The 22,164-nt window shown below is 48.8% G+C and overlaps 1 protein-coding gene across 8 annotated transcripts in view; it reads right to left on the reverse strand.

Moving 5' to 3' along the window:
* The window catches only part of lrba (LPS responsive beige-like anchor protein), a 218,787-nt gene that overhangs the window by 24,120 nt on the left and 172,503 nt on the right, over positions 1-22,164 (reverse strand). For all 8 annotated transcript variants that reach the window (XM_034291054.1, XM_034291050.1, XM_034291052.1 and 5 more), the window contains 2 exons: positions 20,887-21,039; positions 4,161-4,328 (listed from right to left, as the gene is read on the reverse strand). In XM_034291054.1, coding sequence (XP_034146945.1) covers positions 4,161-4,328; positions 20,887-21,039 — 321 coding nt within the window. The remainder of the gene's footprint in view (positions 1-4,160; positions 4,329-20,886; positions 21,040-22,164) is intronic.

A 22,164-nucleotide genomic window follows, 5' to 3' on the forward strand; every position in this document is an offset into this window, starting at 1 on the left:
TGAGAAAACCCTGGGAACAACACCTGGCTCTTCCCTACAGTCTGAAACATCCGTCAGTTAACTAGGTGCCGTTGGCGTTATTCAGAAGCTGTGCACTTCATAACAGGCTACATAACAGGCTACATAACAGGCTACATAACAGGCTACATAACAGGCTACATAACAGGCTACATAACAGGCTACATATGCTGCCATTTAGGATATGAAACTGTGGTCCAAACGTTGCTAGCCTTCCCGACAGCCTTCTGTTGTTCAGGATTCCATTGGACCAGGGAAGAGAGGGTTCCTAATCTTTAACAGGTAGGGGAAAAGCTCCCTGGGCCAGACTGCAGGCCTCTGGCCGACGCCAGTTGATATGTGAGCATCAGGAAGGGCTACCCGGGTCTAACCGGCATACCTCATCCTTCCATTATGCACTACCAACACCTCCCATTTTATCTGCACCCCTCTATCCCTCCCTGAATCTGCTTAACTTACGCCCTTTCTGTTAACAGCCAGGGAGAACAAAAGGGTTTGGCCCTATCTGAAGCTTTTTCACTTCAGAAACATATTCATAAGAAATGAAAACAAAACAGCCAGTGACATTTTTACAGAAGGTAATTACAGTAAGGTACTTGGTATTGAGGTAGACATGGATGCTGAAGGGAACAGAAGACGATTTGGACAATGCTCGGAGATACACACGGAAGCACAACAAGAGCTGGCGTCGCACATGCATCGCTTCCTGTCCGGTTCGCAGCGCGAAGCGTTCGCGTATCGGCATGACCGGTGTCTCCAGCGGCCCGCCGGGTCGGGCACTCGTCCGGCGGAAGGGGCTTCACTGAGGTAACTGATCAGAGCGCGTGACCAGCTGTGGTCCATCCTGTTCACCAGAGACTAATCAGGTTTGGTAGGCCGTAACGCTCTTCACCATTACACACGTTTAAATGGGAGGTTTGTATCCCTAAACAAGTAGGGCTTAACCGCGCCGTTCCCTCAACACAGCTGAACAAACCCGCGTCAGTATCAGAAAACCGGACGATGAGGACCCAACACGTCTCCATCTGGCTGTTCACACCAGAGGACCACGGAGCATGCTCAGTAGTCCCGAGCCTCCTCCTCATCCCCCCCCCCGCCGCCCGGCTGCCCTTCACGCTCAGTGAGTGGAGCGCGACTTCGGATGGCGGCCTGGCACCGAGGACAGACCGTGATTTATCACCTCATTGAGGTCATTCCCATCCAGATGTGCTAGAGCCCACCTACCCGCGAATGCAGATTCATTACCGGGATCGTGGGGGGGGGGGTTGTTGTGGTTGGCCATTTCCACGGGTCCGTTGCCCATGCAGACTGGGTGCACGATGCATGGTTAATACAACCCGACGCTAAATTGGATCTTTAACACCCAGTATTTCCCCTCAGAGCTGCTCCAATGATCAGGAGAATCGATAAATCAACACACCCGCCGAGGGAGCTCGGAGAGAGGGGGTGTGGGGAATGGAGTGTGTGTGATGAGAGATCTGAGATGTTTTGCATGAACACACATATACATTCATTAAGAGAGAGAGAGTGCGTGCTAGACCAAGAAAGAGTTTATTGTCGCCGTTCTCCTCGCCCTGCGTAGAGTCCAATCAGCTAAGGAGGATTCCGCCCCCACACCCAACTGAACACCGGCGTTGGTTTTAATTAGCAAAATAAACCAGCGGTGAGCCTCGAGACCTGAGCCGCAGCCAGACCCGGCCCCTCTGAGGCACTGCGCGGAAGCAGGCCCGCGGAGGAGACGGAAACGGCTTTGTGGTCTGGGCCGTGTCAGGGCCATGGGTGGAGGTCGGGGGGGGGAGAGCGCGTGGGGGAGAGCGCAGGGGGGGAGAGCGCCTCTACTGACGGACGACTGTTTCAGCCGCGGTCCTGGTCTGGACTCCCAATCCCCTCCCACCCCACACCCCCGCGAGGGCTGGTTTGTGTCAAAACATCGGAATAGCGGTGTGTGTGTGTGGGGGGGGGGGGTAGGGTGGGCAGCTGTCTGACTGTTTGTGCCAGGCTGGCAGAGGGAGTCATCCAGGCCCCTGAGACCAACGGACAACACAGGCCATGCCTTGGGGGGGGGGGGGGGACCATTTGGAATGTCTCAAGGCAGATTAGGGAACACTGCGAGACCGTTGCTGTGTTTTCCCAGACTGTGATTGCTTCCTCTTCAGGCGCTCCGTCCTTGCACCAGGAAAAAACCAACATCTTCCACCTCACTCTTCTCTCCCTCCTTTTTTTTATTTGAATGCTCCTCTCTTCTCTGTGTTCACTCATGCCCCCTAAAAAGAGGGGTACGTTTTCACTGCCCTGGAACTGGGCTTCCATCCTCTTGCTCTATCCCTCTCTCTCAGTCTGTCATTTTGGAAAACCTCCCGCCAGTGAAAATACACAGACACAACAAGCGTTTTACTGGGTCTTTTTTTTTTGCGTAACACGGCAGGAGTGTAAATTCAACCTGCCGGCGCTAACGCGAACCCGCCTTGACTTGTCAGACAACCCCATCAAACCAGACAACACACCAAGGATGTCCCGAGTTATTAACATCCACTCCAAACCAAGCGCGTTTATTGTGACGCCATTTGCATAAAAACAGCATGTTTTACATCCCGATCCGGAGGTGCGCCGTGCGGATGAGTAAATCGGATGAGTCCAGCCTCGATGCAGTGGGGGTTTCCATCATTTAAATGTATAGAATATAAAGAGGCTTCATCAGACACGGACCGGCGCCCTTAAAGGCGTTTGGCCTCGCCGCTGGTCCTCCGTATTCTGGCCCAGCCATGGATCTAGGGCACGGCGACCTATTCCCAGAGAGTTTCCAACGGCAACACGCCGTCATAAATGTCAGCTGGGAATTTAATGAAGATGGGTTGAGTGACGCTTAATGCGGGTTGTCTGTTCTGCGTTAGCCCCGGCAAGCCAGCAAAACGGGTCCCAGACCCGGCTGGTGGAACAGCGAGTCACTCTGACCTTCAGTGGAAGACCCGTCGGCCGCGGAGCAATCTGACACCGTACCGCGGTGAGGACGATGCGGTGGTCCGATCTCCTCGTCGAACGTTCATGTCAAGTAAATATTAGATAGGGAGGTTCGGAGCGTAAATGCGCTGGGGGTCTAAATGAATAATGTTGATTTAAGTGTGTACACTTTTAGTTTAACTGAATGTCACAAAATGATTGAGTTTGTCAGTGAGAGAGTCAGAGCAATTAGCAACAACTCATGTCCCTGAAAGTATTATTGCAATTTGTCTGTGATTTCTAAAACCCTAACACACTGAGGTGCATCGCCATTTTCTATTTCAGGAAAAATTGAGGATATAAGAAACATTTATGTGAAACTTAAGTTTGGCTATTACAAGTTTAAATTAGGTAAACCAAAAAGTAATCACAGCTGGTATCAAATTCTTTGATGTGAAATGGAAAAGACTTGGTATGTACTGACTGCAGATGTGCACATAACTCAAGTTCTACGAAGGAAAATTGTAACCAATGAGGGTTTTGCCACAGACAGGCAGGTATTACAGCACGGACTGACGCCGGTCCACGGACCGGGGCTTGGGAAACGTTGAACTGGCAGGGTAGTCGTGATTTCTATAGGTGTTATGTGTTGCTGCTGCAGTGTCAGGGAGAAAGTATGTGCCGTTAGCTAACAGGCTAGCCGTGGTTTTATCGCTGCTGTGGGGAGACAGTGGCTGCCTGCCTGCTAGTTCAAAGTGAAAAGAAGATGAATAATGAATGAACGAAGAGGGAGAAACACAAACACACATAAATGCATACAAACGCACTCTCTCTCTATTTTAAGGGCTTTGAGCTTCATATAGCAAGTTGCTTCCATCCCTAGAGACGAAACTGCTGGGTTCAGCCTTTCTCACCACCAGTCGACTTCAGTAGACTTAGTGCTTACCACACGGACTGGAATATATCGACATTACAGAATAGCATCACTAAAGTCACTGAAAGCATTTGAAATAGACTCATGCAGGCTAATGTATTTTAATTTAATCAGATTAAACATTAAAGTAGAATAGCACTAGTGTGTGTGTGTGTGTGTGTGGGGGGGGGGGGGGGGCAATTTTCATGCCAGATGGTGGTTAAAACGGGAATAAACAACATAAATGAAAACGTGGGCCCCACATTAAACGGGATAGGTGTGTCTGACCCACCTCTCTGAGCAGGGGCTCGGTGATGGAGCTGAGGCTGACCGCGCCTTCGTAGGTCAGGTAGTAGAAGACGTTCAGGGCCCTGATGGCTTCCGGACCCTGCTGCTTGTAGCCGAAGATCAGGTCGATCCACTGGTGCAGTTGGCAAGACACAAACTCACTCTCCAGGGCCTGCGCACAAGGAATGACAGGAACGGTTACGAGGTTGGAGGGTGGGTTGCATTTGATTCGTCTGAATGAAACGGTCGCAGAGCATTCCGAACGGAAAAGGGCGGACGTTCAGGCGAAAATGGGAATTTGGATAGATAAACGGGGGAAAGGATCCCGAGAGAACAAGAGACGAATGAAAATCAGCAGTCCCTTGCAAATGAAGGGATTGATTCTGAGGCCATTGAAACAATAGTGGCTTTGAGGAAGTCAAATGATTATTTAGCATGTAGGCCGGCAGAAGGATCTGCTCAACCGGTCTCCTATGGGCAATTCTCGACTGCACGCCTGAAAATGATACTTGGCACTAATTGCTGTAATTGCAGAATGCCTACCCACAACAAAAATGCTATGAACCAAAACAGAACTAGTTCAAAGTCATTTAAATAGCATCACAACAGTCGCTATAATGATCTGCATAATGAACAAAATGCTCCGGGAAATACCGACGACGTCGAAAACACGACAAACACTCCAGCCTAGCGCCGCACTTGGGAATAATTTGTTTTCCCTCTCCCGAGCGCATATTCCCGGAATGCTTCGAAGATGTCTCGGTCGTCATCACGTTGAGATACAAGCTGTTTCTGTCGTCATTAGCCGTTGAGAAAAGGGACAACATTTATGGTTTCTCGTAAAAACAGCGATTGCGTTAATTTGCGGAAAAGCTGTCGGCACGGCAAAAACAAAGGCTTCTAAATGCACTCCAAATTAGAATGAGGAGGCCTTGATTGTCATTGCTGCCTTGTGTCACATTAATTCTGTGACAAAACATTAAACCGGTACACTTAAATGGCAATTTATATCATTTAAATGTTTACAGCCTGGCCTGGTCCATCACTCACTTAAATGTGACTTTCTGACAGCTAATTTTCCCTCTAATTCTCTCCCACTCTCTTAATTATAACTTTCAATCAAGGAAGAACGATGACAAGGGACAGACAAACAAAGACAAAAGGAAACGCAAGAAAGAGTGATGAGCAAAGAAAAAGACAAATAGAGAAGGACAAGATCGAGACGGCGCACAATGAGCAAGGTAAAAGAGAGGCTAGCGAGGTAAAAGACGAGGGGAAGCAGCTCGACATCCGTCTGAACGGTTTCCCTGGCAGGGGCCAAAAGAGCCTGGGCCTGACGGTAAACAGAGAAAGCTCTTGTATAATGACTTTATGAGAGGTGGAAACAATATCAATAAAGTGGCCTATGAGGAGGGAGGCGTAAAGCCCTGGGGCAGCCGAGCACTGAAAGGTTTTAATGTGGACCCGCCTCCCAAATCACACCCCCACTCCCTTCCATAGCGCACTCCTTTTGCCCAGAGCCCCGAGTGCCCTCAGCAGGGAGGAGGGGGATTTGGGACTCGCCCCGGGAAGTGGGGTGGAGGGAGAGAACCATTAAAACGGAGACCAGGCACATTCGTCATGTAAGTGCATAACAAATACTTTGAATAGGTTTTTGGTTATTAAGTCAAAAGGTCTTTTTCTTTCATTCCGCAATTACACGATTCCGCAGTTACAGTTTGGCAACCTCGAGACGGCGAAATTAGCAGCCAGAGATAGGATTACTGATAGATTCCCTTCTGCATCCAACACCCCAGAACACACCGGTGTTGAAATAAAAGATTGGAGAATATTAACGTTCTGGGAGTAATTACAAAGAACATGACCAGACAGACCCCCCCAGAGCCCACTTACGTCCAGGGTCCAGACTTCTTGTCTACGTTGCCTGTGCCGTGAAGGCTCTCATGTTAATACGCTCAAAGCTCTGTCAGAGACCGGTCCGTTTTATTAGGGCTACATATCTATTAGGATGCCTGTCTTCCAATGGCTGATTGTGGGGCCTACGGTGGGGGGGGGGGGGGGGGGGGGGGGGGGGGGGGTTTGAGTGTCACAGAGTGAGATCAGTTCATTATGCGCTAGGCTTGACCTTTGACGGGGCTTTGCTCCCCCAGTTTCCAAACTAATGCGAAGTCTGATGGGCATTTAATGTGCACCGCAATCTCCTGTCAATCGAGGCGGGAAACAAAGACCGGCCCGCCTTATTGCAGCACGCTCTCCAGAGGCCCGCCTCTATGGTAATGAGGTTCTCGCATCTGGGGGGGTGGAGCAGGGAGTAATAGTGTGTGTGTCGCGGGGGGGGGGGGGTTGGGGGGGGGGTGAAGAGCCATCTTTGACTGTCGGCAAGATGCAATTGTTTGGTTGCGCCTGGGAATCCCCTCTCTCATCAGAGATTCAAAGAGCGTTTGGTAATGCCTGCGGAGGGGGACTGAACCGGGCTCTGCGGCGTCTTATTCACAGTCGGTGGTGCTAAAGGAAACCGGCAGTCCGGCCCGGCCTTCACACCAGCCAGGACGGATCAACAAACACAATGGCGGTGAGAAAGCCCTCTCTCTCTCTGTCCTTGGATTTGGTTTGGACTGGAACAGGCTCTCCTCACACGGACTGAACAATAATAATAACAATCTGACAAATCAACACGGGCTTGTTGGCCAACAGTAATCTGTCCAGTATAAAAAAAAGAGCTCTCGCACATGAAGAATGGCAGAATGTATTATGAGATTACAGCCGCTGCACGTCGGCCACATCTACGTCTGCGGCTACACGACATTCACAGTGACCCTGTGCGCAGGTATCAGCTGTTACAACCATAACAAAAGTGGAGGGGCTGTGGCTCTGAAATGGATAGACTGGGCTATGGATGAGAGTCGTGATCATCCAGGAGTTTCACATTATAGTTTCAACCGTGTTTTGAGGCTGCAGGCAGCCTGTTCACGTCGCTTTTTCTGACAAACGCGGGAGTGAAAAGAACAAGCCGATATGTTGGAGTTCTGATTGGGTGAAAAATGCAACACAAGCTCATGACGCATTCACAAGTCACATTGGTCAAGAATCGGCGGGCTAACTACTGGGAATTTACAGGCGCAAAAATGGATGTGTCAAATCCTGGCTGGCCCTCCCCTGAAGCTTAACGCCCAGAGACAGAAGGTGCGTGAGGACCGAGACAAGCGGATTCCTGAGGAGGGATCCGCCGGGGAGATCCGGCATGCAGCTTGGTTATTGATAGGCCAATTAGCAGCCACTGTCTGTGCCCCCGCCCCCCCCCCCCCCCCATGACAACTAATGAATAATTTAGCATGCCTTTATGTAAATGCCAGGCAGGGGGTGTGGCACTGAAATATCACTACACCATTGTGATCGTTTTATAGTTGTCGTCCACCCCCCCCCCCCCCCCCCCCCCCCCCCCCCCCCCCCACTCCCGTCATCAACAGCTGGGTATCGTCAGCGGTTTAGAGGACTCTTTCGACACTAATAGAGTCAGTTGTCACCTACTGATGTTCAAAGCATCCGACAGAAGACGTTTCACCTTCTCTCATGCTTGTGATGTATACCATGACCAAGGACCCCCCCCCCCCACCCCCCAATAATTTTCTTTTCTGGGATTTCTGGTGGCGCGAGAAAGTGGGGTATAATGTTCCCCCCGGTGTCATTTCGGTGGTCCTGTCTTCCTCAAGGTCCTCTCTGGATTGTGATGTTGGTTCCAGGGAAAACAGTGGGCCGGGTCGGGTAACAGTGACCGCATACTTGTGTTTCCTCAACGTCTGTCTGATGTTACAGAGGGAGGAAGGAGAAAGGGTTTGTCTGCTCATACACAAGGTCTGGGGGCCTGCGTGTGAGTGTGTGTGAGTGAGTGTGTGTGTAACTATGTGGATTTATTCAGCCATGACGTGCTTTGACCCCCCCGCGCCCCAAAAAAATAAAACTGGCCTTAAAACACACAAAAACATACAAATTGTGTGTTTTTGTGTGGATGTTTGTGCGTGCCGAAACTGTTGTGAGTTTGTGGTGGTCGGGTCGACCAATAGCTGCCAGACTTCCTGTGTTACTGAGCTGGCCTCCACATGAGCTGCTCCCAGCTGCCCACTCCATGGAATTCTGGGAACGCCTGGATATGACAGTGTTCCTGACTGTTTATAGAAGGCCTTAGGGACCAGCTAGGTTCCTCTGCCATTCATCCTTACATCACCCCTAACTTTCCAAATTTATTGGATTTAAAAACTAAATATATAATAAAGGAAACAGTCTTCACCAATGACAGCTGGAAAATAGTTGCTATTATGTTCGCATAAATTATAGTTGGAGGACATTCACTCATACTTACGTATAAACATTGTTTTTAATATTTACAATGACTTAATGAGTAGTGGACCCATTTCCTCGGGCTGGCCACCAAAGGAGCTAGAGTACAAGACAATGGTAACACTCGAACAATGACATATACTTCATAGGGACAGATGTCACTGTCATCTTAATAGGCTGCCACGGAATGATTTCCCCCCCCTTACCAGACCCTAAAACACCCTTTGAACCTTTTTAAGGACTTAAGGAAACCTGACTGATAGGACGGTAAAATGTCACTTAACAAATCAATCCACTCATTTGCATGCCAATGCCGCCAATCGTGTGTGTCTGTGTGTGTGTGTGTGTGGGGCGCGCTTTTGTGCGTAATCAAACACACATGTCTTCTGTAGGCAGATTGAGTGGCAGTCTGTCTTTGGCTATTGATTACAGCTAGATTAGGGCGGACATCAGTCAGGCCGCGGCACTCCTACGCCGCGCAGGAACAACCTACCAACACCGCGGAGGAACAGGTCACATGGCACCTCTCCACCATAGACCCAGAAAAATACCACCTGATTACTTCCACAGGAGGCCAATGAGATTAACCAATCAGCTACAGAAATCCCCAAGATCCCCACGGAATAATTCCACCCACCCTCCCTCCCACAGGAATCTCCTCCTTTCATCTGGTGTAGCGTTTCGCTGCGTTTGACAAGAGCCTGATTAAAGGAGCTATTAGCAGGCCGTAGCTGCGCAGCCCGGATTCAGTTTGCAGTAGGTATGTGGACATGTGAATAAAGGACACGGCATGTTAGCTTCCACGCCGGCTGCCTCCAGCTAGGCTCTCGTTCCTTACGTCATCCCCCGTTCCCCTCTCCCGTGTCGGACGCCCGACCCCTTTGACCCGGTCTCTGTGGTCCTTTACCAGGCCAACTCACAAACACTGTGCGTCAATGGACTGACACGCGCCCACGCAAGCACACACCTTTTTCCTGTCTTTCGCCCAATCAGGAAGGTCATAACACTGAGACTTCTGGGTGCAGGTCATCAGTGACAGCCACACATACACAGTCACACACACACACACACACACACACACACACACACACAGCCACACACACACACACACACACACACACACACACAGCCACACACGACTGTCTGGTCTAGGTGGAACCTGAGTCAGTGGCTGAATATCTTCCTGGACTGGTGACGAGGAGCAGACTGAGCTGTGATTGTGCAAATTCTCCCAGAACAAACATGTCACAGGGCATTTGGAGGGCCTCAGAGAGGAGACCCGGCGTACCGCGAGCAGGTATATACTGTAGCGTGACGTTGACTCTGAAGCGGCGTGTAGGACTCGGAGCAGGTAGTGCCAAACTGCTGGGGTTGGGATTTACGTAACCCCCCACCAACGGCACTCTGACACGACCCTTTCACGTCCAATTCGGTAACCCACCGATTTTCTGTGAGAACCACCATCCTCCGTTGGCGACGGTCAGATAAAAGAACAATTTACTGCGACGTAAAAGAAGCTCAAATCCACAGAACCGGAACTTACATAGATTAATTAATTACTAAGAAACCTCTGCCTACCTGGCCTGCCAACCACGGTCCCGACAAACCCCCAAACTAAGAAGAAAGATGGCTCGCAAGCAGTCAGACCTTTTCCACAACTCAATTTCTAAGACAAGCATCATTCACCAGCAAAAAGGCTAACATGCTAACTGATAAATCCCTGCTATTAACTTAAAGCAGCTCATTTACAGTTGAGTGGGTAACAAAATTAATGAAAGCCCGGAAAACAGAGACGGACATCCACGTGTACCACCATCAGTTGGAGATGGGGACAGAAGGTTCTGGATGGGGAACTGTTTGGACAGCTGCTGGAAGAGCGAGAGAACGGAGAGAACGTTTCAAAACGACCGCGGAACAGACTGGAGTACTTAGTTAAGAGTGGAAGTGCTTGGATGATTAGGACAGATGATCGAGGTGATTACCTTGTACACTGAGCCCACTATATTTCTTTTGGAGGGGTTCACACAGATGAATGACACATTGTGTGGGCGGGGTGGGGGGTGGGTGGTGTGTGTATGTGTGGGTGGGGGGGGTTTAAACCCTGCAACGGGGGCTGGAATTGGACGTTTCACAGGCTGATTCAGTGTCTATGAGCAGATACCAAATACACAACGGGAAAATCGGTTCGCTTTTCCAGTTAAAATTAGATGAAAAGAAAACATGTTCTTTGGACCTTCCAATGAATCCCCAGGCTACAAGTGAAGTTCTAGCCAAGCTGAAACTCATTGAGTTGGAATATGTTTAGCATGCATCCTTCCCCTGACGGAAATACCCAGAGCATACTCATTACGTTACAGTAACATGCTATTGGACAGAGGAAGAGGGAGCGAGATACAGTCAACTCCTACAGCATTTGGGCAATGCTAGTTTTTCTTTTGCCTCTATATCTCAACACCTGAAACTAAACTGCGAGATTCAAAGAAACATAGATAGACGGAGAAGGACAGAACAAAGCAGAGGAAGATAGAGCCAGAGGAAGACAGTAGACAAGGAAGTAGATTACAGGCAAACATCTGTATTCACTGTATTGGTCTTCCACTGTACATAACCAATTAGCAAGGCTATCAGTACCTTTACACAGTAAATAAGAGAAACATGGTTCAGTACAATTATATCCAGCATAGATTGGAAAGATAAAATAATGAAAATGATGACAGATTTAAGATGCTTCAGCCAGACTGAAATCCAACACTACTGTTGTTTGCTCCTTGGGGTTTAAGGCCGGGTGTCTCTGTAAAAGCACTTTGTAACAACTGCTGTTGTAAAAAGGGCTTTATTAATACATTTGATTGATTGAAATAAATTTGATTGAGATTCGGCCCTGAGTCTGATTGCTGTGCACAGCCGTCTTTTGCTGCGACACGTCATTGGATGATTGCTCATCAGGGACAAATCACCATAGATCCATTCCACTGACAAACACATGACGTGATGGTCCCCTCAACTCGCCGTTAGTTAAGTCCTCATGACCTTCCACATTCGGGCAAACGCGATGAGAGCCGAGCATAACAAGCAGAATGAACGGAGACTGACTGGAGGATTGATGTCCGTGGGTGGAGAGGGACCTGGTATTGGGGGTCATTGGGCCCAGCGTGATGGACGACCCGAGCTCGTCGTCCTTGTCAAACGCCACGCCTTTGAAATGCACACCTGACTGTGGATGAGGGACGTTGTGCGGCGCACACTAATTCCTTCACGCTTGACGGCACACCTCGGCTTGGGACGGTGCACGGGTGGGGGGCGTGGGGGGGGGGGGGCACCTGTCCCCCAATCTAAGAGATTCAAACACCCAGAGAGAGAGAGAGAGAGAGAGAGAGAGAGAGAGGGGAAAGGCTGAGAGAGCATACGGGAGGGATGGAGGGAGAAAAGAAAGGCTGGAAAAAAGCTTCCGCAAATACGGCAGTTGTGCAGAAGAGGCTCCTGCCTGGCTAAAAGGGAGGAAGGGGTACACTGACAGACAGAATGGAAGCAAGGGAGGAGAGACAGCATGGGAGGAGGAGAAGGAGAGAGCGCGCTAAAGAGGGTTAGAGAGAACGCTTTAGAAAGGCAGAGAGACAGCTGCTGTAGATCATGCCATTTCTCAAGCTTTCACCTCCTCCTCTTATCGCAGGAGGAGGAAGAGGAGGAAAAAGAAGGAGGGGAGGGTGGCGCTCGTAAAACACTGAGCACACGTTAAACACGTCTCCCCTCACGCATGACGCCAACCGTTTCCGAGAGCGCCGGGCAGAGCACTCCCATCCCACACGGCCGTCCCGCTGCAGCTCAACAGACTCCCGTGCAGGCTGGATGGACCCGCCGCTAGGCTAACTCAGCGCTCGCATCGCCTCCGGAACTGGCCTGTTAGCCGTTAGCGGGATTAGCGGCTAGCCCAAACTCCCCAGGTCCTGCGACAGCGGGCGTCCCCGGCTGGTGCCTGATGGCGTTCAGAGCGGGGGGGAGCTGGGCGGAGGAGAGGTGAATGTAAACATGGTTCAACTCTGACCCTGTGCTGCCGGTGGTCCCACCCGGAGAAGCCGAGCAGCCTGGTGGGGGTCGGTGTGTGGGAAAAAAAACATGGCCGCTATCCTCAGAACACACACAACGCCCTTTCCTTCTGACATTTCTCACAGGCCTGAGGACACCTCTGTGTCAGGGGAGGGCTGTAAATCCACCAGGGCAGGACCTCTGTGTTTTCAGATACAGACGTGATACGACCAGAAAAGCAAAACATCACTTCAGATAGGAGGGAACCGCAGACAGGAAGAAGAGAGAAAAAACATCATCTTACACACAGCTCAACTTAAAGCCCACCAACCCCGCCGCCGGTCCTCCCCCTCTCTCCTGTAGAGTCAACCATTTTGGATAATGGCCTGGCCCGACATGTTGACACACTTTGTGTGAGTATGAAGGCCTGTCAGCGAATTGACTTGACGGACCTCAGCGCTCCATCAGGGAGAGCCCTCAGAAACATGGGCCGCGTTACGGGGGGGGGCCTCTGTGAGGGCTGGAACGCCAACGGGCCCATGGCGAAGTGGCTCTCGTCTCTCAGCACGGCGCGGCCCATGTTTCTGAGGGTCACTGATCCCAGCTGGCGCTACCAGGAGGGTCACAACACGCATCGCGTGTGTGAGAGCATAAGGAGTGTGTGTGTGTGTGTGTGCCCGTCCAACACTGTACCTCACACTAAAGGACTAGCGGCTTTCGGCAGCCACTTCAGATGAGGACCGTTGCTTCAGGCTACCTGAGTGCTGGTCGTCCGTGGGATTGCTGAAGGGCTGTCTGGCACTTTCACAGACACCAGGAAAAGCTGCGGTGCGGCCATGACTTGTGTTCAAGTCCGTCAGCTTCTGCTCTATCAGTCAACTGGTTTGACCTATTCTGGCAACTCTGAGTGGAGTCTCACTAACCCCATCTCTCTCTGTCTCTCTGTAGGCAGTTAAATGGACGTTGCTGTCGCTCCTTGGGTGAGCAGGCTCTTGAGAAGTCTGAGCATCAGGTTCTTGTGGTCTTTCCCATGTGTGTGTGTGGTTTACACAGCTGTCGGTGAAGTTGGAAGAGGCTCCATAAGTGAGAGGAGCCACACTAGATGAGTCAGTGAAACGTAATGGGGAAATATGGTGTGTGTCCATCAAGTAAAATAAATCACTTTACAACGGAATTGATACATGCAATTAAACTGTATTTTTAACATTTAAGTACCAATTTTGGAAAGTTAAATGATCCAAAATGAAACACAGGCCATCAAGGTCCTCCGAAATACCTCCAATGCCATTCTGGTTCTTATCACACAGCTGTTAAACCAGGAGGTTCATATTGCCATCCTTACATGGCAGACAGAATGCATTCTCCTGCCTTCTACCTCAACTGGCGCCCAAGCTGCCACAAGGAGTCCCTAGAGTGTGACGAGAAAAGCTAACCGTATTTGAAAAAAAAGCACTATTAAAAAACGCATAAGGCGATTCCTGTCCACTGGGGGTAAAATCTGCGCTGTTGAGCAAAACTGGGTCCCTAAAAAATGAACGCGCTGATGTGTTCCATGTCTTCAAAACCACTTGGAATTTCGTGGTTAATTGAGGTATGAGAGATTCTACTTATACATATTAACAACATATTATATCCAGCCCAAAGTGGGATGTTTTACCTTTTTTGTCCCAGGAATGCCTCTATGTGAAAATAGGCATTCATCTAGAAAAATACATAATGTATGTATTCATCAAACTATATATTATTTACTTAACACACACACACACACAACCGTTTCCAAAAAAGTTTAGAAGCTGCGTAAACCCTATATTCAATAGAAAATAGTATAAAGACAACAGATAATATGTTGAAACTGAGTTGAATTTGATGCCAGCAACACAGTTAAAAGTTGGGACAGAGGCAACAAAGGACTGGAAAAGGTATGTAATTTTAAAACACTAAACCTGGTGGAACATCACACACCGAATGAGGTCAATTGGCAACAGGTCAGGAACATGATTGGGTATTAAATGATAATTCCAGAGAGGATGAGTCTGTCAGAAGTGAGGATGGGGAAGGATTCACCACTCTGTGAAAGACTGCACGGGCAAATAACGCAACCATTTAAGAATAATGTTTCTCAATGTAAAATAGAAGTTGAGTTTGGGAGATCTCATCATCTACGGTACATCAAATCTTTAAAGGCTCAGAGAATCCGGAGAAATCTCTGTATGCAAGGGACAAGACGGGAAAGCAATATTGGATGGATGTGATCTTTGGGCCCTCGGGTGGCGCTGCATTAAAAACAGACACGATTCTGTAGTGGACACACCGCATGGGCTCAGGAACAAAACCCTGTTACATGCATTTATCAAGTTCAAATAGGAATAAAATCTATCAGTTGTTGGTAAGGTAACGCAACCTGTCAGCCCGCGGTCATTTCAGACTACGCACATCACCCGCTATTCCCATAATCATAAACAGATCTGAAAGCAAGAAAGAGAGGGAGTAGGAGAGAAACCGAGAGGGAGGGAGGGATGGAGAGGCAGGGAGAGAGAGGGGGAGAGAAGAGGGACAGAGCAAAAAGAGGAGAGACAGAAACAGACAGAAAGGGAGGATTCTTCATATATCCTGGAATGCTGTGAAACATGACAGTGGCCAGGGACGGCTAGTTATCTGGTGAAGAGGGATCAAGTTCTTAACCTCTCCCTCGACCCCATGGTAAAAACAACAATCGCTGCCTGATCTTGGTGTCACGCAATGTAGAGACTAAAGGAAAATGTGTGCGCGTGTTTGTCGTGCGGTTGAGGTAAAGACACGGCTCCCTCCACTGAGGGACTGCTCAAAACCCCCAGTAATCCTGGGCACATCCCAAACCTGTGTATTTACAAGGAGGGTCATGAATCCCGGGGCTGTATAAGCCCGGGTCAATCAAGTAGCCGTGTTCAGGAGAGCCAGTGAGACTTTGGCAACCCTGTAGATTAAGACAGGGGAATGATACGATGTTCAGAGCTGCAACATTCAGACAAAGGCAAGCCAATAGTCCTTGATTGCAGGCTGGTCACAGTAAAACACTACAAAGCATCCAGAGGACAAAAACACACCACATGAAAGACCTCTGTAAAACAAAATGACATGCTTGGTGTTCCCCATATCGTGAAAATACAATGCACGAGGCCCGCATACAATCACCATCGCACACGCTATTAATAGGTGTATTTCACAGACGCTCACACGTAAAAAAGGAAATAAAGGAGGACACAAGCTGTAGACCACACACTCGGCGCCCTGTGCAAAATGGAAAAACAACCTGCCATTTTGTGTTGCGCTTCAATCCTTTACTGTGTTGAGGGTTTAATGGCCTCCCCAGATTGGGCTTTAATTAGCTGTTAATCATCTATGGAGCTTAACGAGCAGAGCCGCCCTGCCGCGCACACACAACTCTCCTGCCGCGCACACACACACCTCTCCGCGCACGCACACGCGCACGCACACATGCACGCACCCACAAACACCTCTCCTGCCGCACCTACACACACCACAAACACCAGACACACAATTCTCCTGCACACACACACCATACACACCTCTCCTGCCACCCGCACACACACCACAAACACCACACACCTCTCCTGCCACCCGCACCCACATGCACACACACACCACAAACACCACACACACACACACACAACCTCTCCTGCCACCTGCCCGCACACACACACATATACACACACGCACATATACACACACATACACACACACACCTCTCCTGCTGCATGTTGCCCATGTTGCTAGGCCATTAGGAGCAGACGACGGGCCAAACGAGCCAAACGGACCCATTAACTCCTTCAGTCTGCTTCACTCTCCTCCCTTGCCCCCCCCCCTCACTCCCCCGTTTGCCCACACTACCTCCCTGACTCTCCCTCTCTCTCGGTCTGGCTGTCTCGCTCATCTCTTTTTAGTCTCTCCTTCTCCCCCCCCTCTCTCTATCCTAATGCCACAGGCGCCAGCTGAACCCTTTAATGGCAGCTATCCGTCATGAGTCCGCCCCTCCATCCGTCCTACCCCTCCCTCTCCGCCCCCCCCCCACCCCCGTCTCCCCTCTCGGGTGAGGAACTAACTTCCTGTAATGGTGAGGGTATGTGAGGAGAGCCTCTTTACGATCACAAGAGGAGCATTCGAGACATTCCACGTCAGGTTAAGCGAACTAGCGTTCCTTTATTATTTCGGTGGACGTTCTCCATGACACCTGAGTCTTAATTGATGTAAACCTGCTACGGTCCCTGTTAGGGGAACCGGGCTGTGGCTCCTCGTCTACCTGCACAAGATCTGCACGAAATAACACTTAGCAAGATGGACAAATAAAGGCTTAATCTGTCCAATGTGGGAGAGTCTGTCACTGAACCTCCCGGGGTGTATCCTATACATGTGAACCTCCCGGGGTGTATCCTATACATGTGAACCTCCCGGGGTGTATCTTATACATGTGAACCTCCCGGGGTGTATCCTATACATGTGAACCTCCCGGGGTGTATCCTATACATGTGAACCTCCCGCTGTGTATCCTATACATGTGAACCTCCCGCTGTGTATCCTATACATGTGAACCTCCCGCTGTGTATCCTATACATGTGAACCTCCCGCTGTGTATCCTATACATGTGAACCTCCCGCTGTGTATCCTATACATGTGAACCTCCCGCTGTGTATCCTACACATGTGAACCTCCTGCTGTGTATCCTATACATGTGAACCTCCCGCTGTGTATCCTATACATGTGAACCTCCCGCTGTGTATCCCATACATGTGAACCTCCCGCTGTGTATCCTATACATTTGAATCACAGCCGACAGCTCTGTCCCTGTGGATGTTAATATCTGTTCTGTCACCATATGACGTCCCATTGGAATCACGTCAACCACCGCACCTTCTGTTCCAACCCGGGCACTATTTATGGGAAATCAATTAAGATGTCCAGAAGAAAGACCTTCAAACATACAGTTTACCGGATAATAGACACTGTCCTCTTCATCTAAGGAGCATTCAATTGACTGAACCGTTCACCTTACTGACAAGCTATGTGACCCCGCTAAAATGGCACTCCTTAAACAACTAGCAAGATTTTTTGTTTAATAGATCAGAAACAAGGACATCAAAACTAAAAAAACACATGACATTTGTTGGATCTACTGCCTTGTGTAAACCATGTATATTGCAACCAATACAAAAAGGCTAATATTGACATACACTGCGTGATACCTGCAGTCATCACGCGCAGAGTAAATAAAATAAAGTGCTAGACACTTGAAAGTGAATGGGTCACAGCTGCCCTACTGCATGTGAATTATTCAAAATATATGTTATGGTTCAAAATTGGCTCTTGGTTTTCTTCAACTGGGGTATTGTAAAGGCACCATGATGAAGGCGTAAGCCGAAACGCTTTGTGTTTTTATATGATTATCTAGCCAGCACATCCACAAATCCACATGAGTGTCTGGAATAGAATTTTTACAATACCCAGTGTACATTGTTCTTTACAATACCCAGTGTACATTGTTCTTTACAATACCCAGTGTACATTGTTCTTCGCTTTTTGTCCAAGCACCTGTGGTGGTTTATCATTTTGGAATACCTTGTCGCGCCCCTGTTACAACTTTGTTTCATAGGTCCAAATGTATGTTGGAAATACATTTCTTTGTTTTGCTTTCCATCTGAAATCCACAGTGAGTTTTTCCTGACATTATTGTATCTGCTAGTTGATGAACTAATGTAATAACTATATATATTATATGGGCTGTATTACGGTTTTAAATAGATATAGAATGCTAGATGAATTGTTAAGCTGCACATGTCATGCTAGGACAATGAGCTTATGAGGGTCCTGCTAAGGGAAGATTCCAGATTAACGTGTAGTTTATGGTGTGCTTCTAGAATGAGAGCTACTCTGTAGCTAAGCTAGCTAATTCCATTTAGCTTTTTGTAATTTTGAGATACTATACAGACGTTCTACTTAAATAAAAAAAAGATATATTTACATGGATATGAATGAGAGCCGTTTTCTACTGATGGTGGGTGGCACTCCTACGCCCCCCCCATTCAAATGTGAGGACAGCGTGTTTGGATGCAGATGTCAATTTTTTATGAGATCTCTAACGGTTCTCACACACTCAAACAGGGAAGCAGGCCCGGGTAGAAAACAAACAAAGTGACACTTAACATTCATTCCTACAATACACTTTATTTTATGGACGGTGGCATTTCTCGTCAGGGTTGACTTATTAATTATGTATTGGAAATACATTCCGGTTGAGCTAGGCCCAATTACTCCACCTAGAGTGAGCCCAGTGCTGAACAATATGAATTCAGTTCCACCCAAGTCAATTCACAGCAAAACAGAACTGGTTCCAGAAGGCATTTTGTTACACAAGTGCCTTTTTCTACCAAAGTGCTGGTGGCTATTAGAAGCCCATCTTCCTAGCTGTTCTAGGTTACCTTTGTGTTCCTCCGCCATGTTGGCCGGGTGGATCAATACAAGCTTAATTTGCACACAGTGGAGAAACAACAGGCCGGATCCATCGATCGGCACAGTGAGGTGGTGTGTCTCAGTGTGTCTTTCAGAGTGTGTGCGCGGGTGCGTGTATGTCCCTGGGTACACGGTTCTGAAACAGGCATGAGCACCAGAACTGGATAGTGATCTGAAGTATGCCCAGCCTAAAGGCTCAGTAGGACACCGTCGCCGTCCTGTGTAAAAATCCTGTCGCTGAACTGCAGTCGGAGTGCAGAGCACTTGACGATGCCGTGAAATAACAGCAGTCAAAATGTCAGCCAGCCAAATGCTCCCCTTGCTACTAATGAACTGTCAGCTCCAGTGGCCAGACTCACTACCGTACCATCTGCAATTACAGCCTGCTACAGATCGCTTGTCCAGAACACAGCAGCAAGCCACTCAGTAGAACCAAGCACTGCTAGACAGGGACTATAGTACAGTTACACCGTATGACTGGGACTATAGTACAGTTACACCGTATGACTGGGACTATAGTACAGTTACACCGTATGACTGGGACTATAGTACAGTTACACCGTATGACTGGGACTATAGTACAGTTACACCGTATGACTGGGACTATAGTACAGTTACACCGTATGACTGGGACTATAGTACAGTTACACCGTATGACTGGGACTATAGTACAGTTACACCGTATGACTGGGACTATAGTACAGTTACAGCATATGACTGGGACTATAGTACAGTTATACTGTATGACTGGGACTATAGTACAGTTATACTGTATGACTGGGACTATAGTACAGTTATACGTGTGACTGGGACAATAGTAAAGTTATGCCATGTGACTGGGACTACAGTACAGTTATACCATGTGACTGGGACTATAATACAGTTACACTATTTGAGTGGGACTATAGTACAGTTATACCGTATGAGTGGGACTATAGTACAGTTACACAGTATGACAGGGACTATGGTACAGTTCTACCATCTGACTGGGACTATAGTCCAGTATTTCCATCTGTCTGGGACTAACACAGACAACGGGGGAGTCAATGAGGGTAATTGGAAGCGTTCCAGGGAATGGTTTCGTAGCAGACCAGAAATCCCACGGCCCCCAGGCATTGGTGGCGGGATGGAGCCCCGGCTGGGTGACTAACAGGGGTTGCGTGGTATCAGTGGCACTGGTCTCATGCCCAACATACAAACCAGCTGCCTCGCCAACACCGGATTAGCACCAAACAAATCTGAGAGACATATAGAGAGGTTACGGCTGGGTGTTTGTCTGCGCGGCACAGCAGATCAGGGGGTGGCATATGGGTCTGACCACGTTATTTCATGGCTATTCTAGAGATTTGCCAGTGCAGTGCTCTCTAGTCAAGGGTTTAAATGGAGCGTTTGTGCTTTTTGAACTGGTATGAAATGGAGAAAGGAGGGATGATTCGGATACAGCGCAATGTCCACTGCTCAGTGTTTCTGTGTGCGCACGCGCGCGTGTATAGGAGGAATGCAGTCAAAATGGGGCTATAAAACTATGACAGCTATCCTGACAACAGCTAAATGGACGCAGGTGTATTGTGCTTTGAAGAGGTCAGACACTGAAGCCTGAATAAACCACTCCACCTGCCTGACCTCACAAGCCCTGTTGAGACGCTGCACAGGCAGAGACAAAGACAAACAGGAAGTGACCTGGCCCGGACAGGAAATGACACAGTCCCTGCGATAGAGCACTTTTCTGCTAGACTTGCCAAGTACGGACCGTGTTTGATGACATACGGGGAAGATTGTGAGATGTGTACTTCACACAGATATACTGATGAGGGCCCATGGGCGCGCACGTTTCGGATGTAAGCACAAACGCATGCGCGTGTTAGACGTACCAGTCTATTGATGCGTACGAACTCCTCTGGCGTCTTGGCCCACGGTGGCAGCTCCACGTCAGACACCACGCTTCCATCGTCCATCACTCCCAGGCTGTAGTTGTTGGCGTTCAGGAACATCTCAGGAAGGTAGTAGAACTCCGGGATCAACTCCTGGCAAAGGAGGAAGCAGACGTTTGTGACCATTAGTACACTCTCACAAACATCCGTGTTCATCTGTTCCTGAATGTAGTCAAATCAAAACCTGTATCATATATAGAGTGCACTTCAAATCGGGAGAGCGGTGTGTCATTAGGATCTAAATCTGCACTGCCAGAGCGAGGGCCCACCACAACGTTAGACAGTGAAGTAACAATGACAGCCAGGTATACAGAGCCAGGGACTCTGGCCTTCATACTGTAGGAATCACCCGCAGATAGAGGGAGAGCTAATTAACTGCAGGGAAAAGTAGGAGAAAAGCCTCCAGGTAAAGTGAATTTATAACACAAGCAGAGCTCTGTGTGTGTGTGTGTGTGTGTGTGTGTGTGTGTTCAGGCCCTTTAATCTGAAGCTGGCACCGTCGTCTCTCAGACAGCTAGTCAGACGCTAGTCACAACACTTGAGCTGTGCCATTACTCATGGAAATTACATTTCAGACTGCTCTTCTGCTTCCTGCCTACCACCAAGGGACAGGCACCCTGATAAAAGGAATCAAAATGTCTACGCGTGTGTTTGTTTGTGTGTGTGTGTGTGTGTGTTTGAAAGGGATGGTCTTTAGTGAAGAAGTGGAGGCCTAAGAAATCCCAAAATGTCTACCAGTGAACACAGTTAAACATGCATACAGAATAAATGATAATTCATCATCTGTGTAAACTGGGGACCAATGCTAGGGCACGATATATACTCTTGTTTAACCATTTGTCATCACCAACAAACCACCGCTCAGCAACAATGTGTGTGAAATCAGGCCCGGTTCATACACACACAGAGACACAAACATTGAGATTGTTGATTGTGAGACAAAACGTATCCTGATATATCCCTGCCACGGCGCACACACTAACAGCGTTTAGAAGCGTGCGTGTGTGTGTGTGTGTGTGTGTGTGTGGCAAGCGTCTCCAGTGTAAACAAACGTTGAACGATCCCAGTGCTTGGCATTGAAAAGAAACAACAGCACGACGCCTAATGTAAATTGTGTGCTTAATCGGCGTACATCTCCACCTGGTGGGATAGGGAACACTGTATACCCCAGGACCAAAGTGTCACACTTAAAGCAGCGTCAGGATCCACCACGGAGGC

This window comes from Esox lucius, chromosome 25, assembly GCF_011004845.1.
Source record: "Esox lucius isolate fEsoLuc1 chromosome 25, fEsoLuc1.pri, whole genome shotgun sequence".
In the NCBI taxonomy this organism is placed as follows: Eukaryota; Metazoa; Chordata; class Actinopteri; order Esociformes; family Esocidae; genus Esox; species Esox lucius.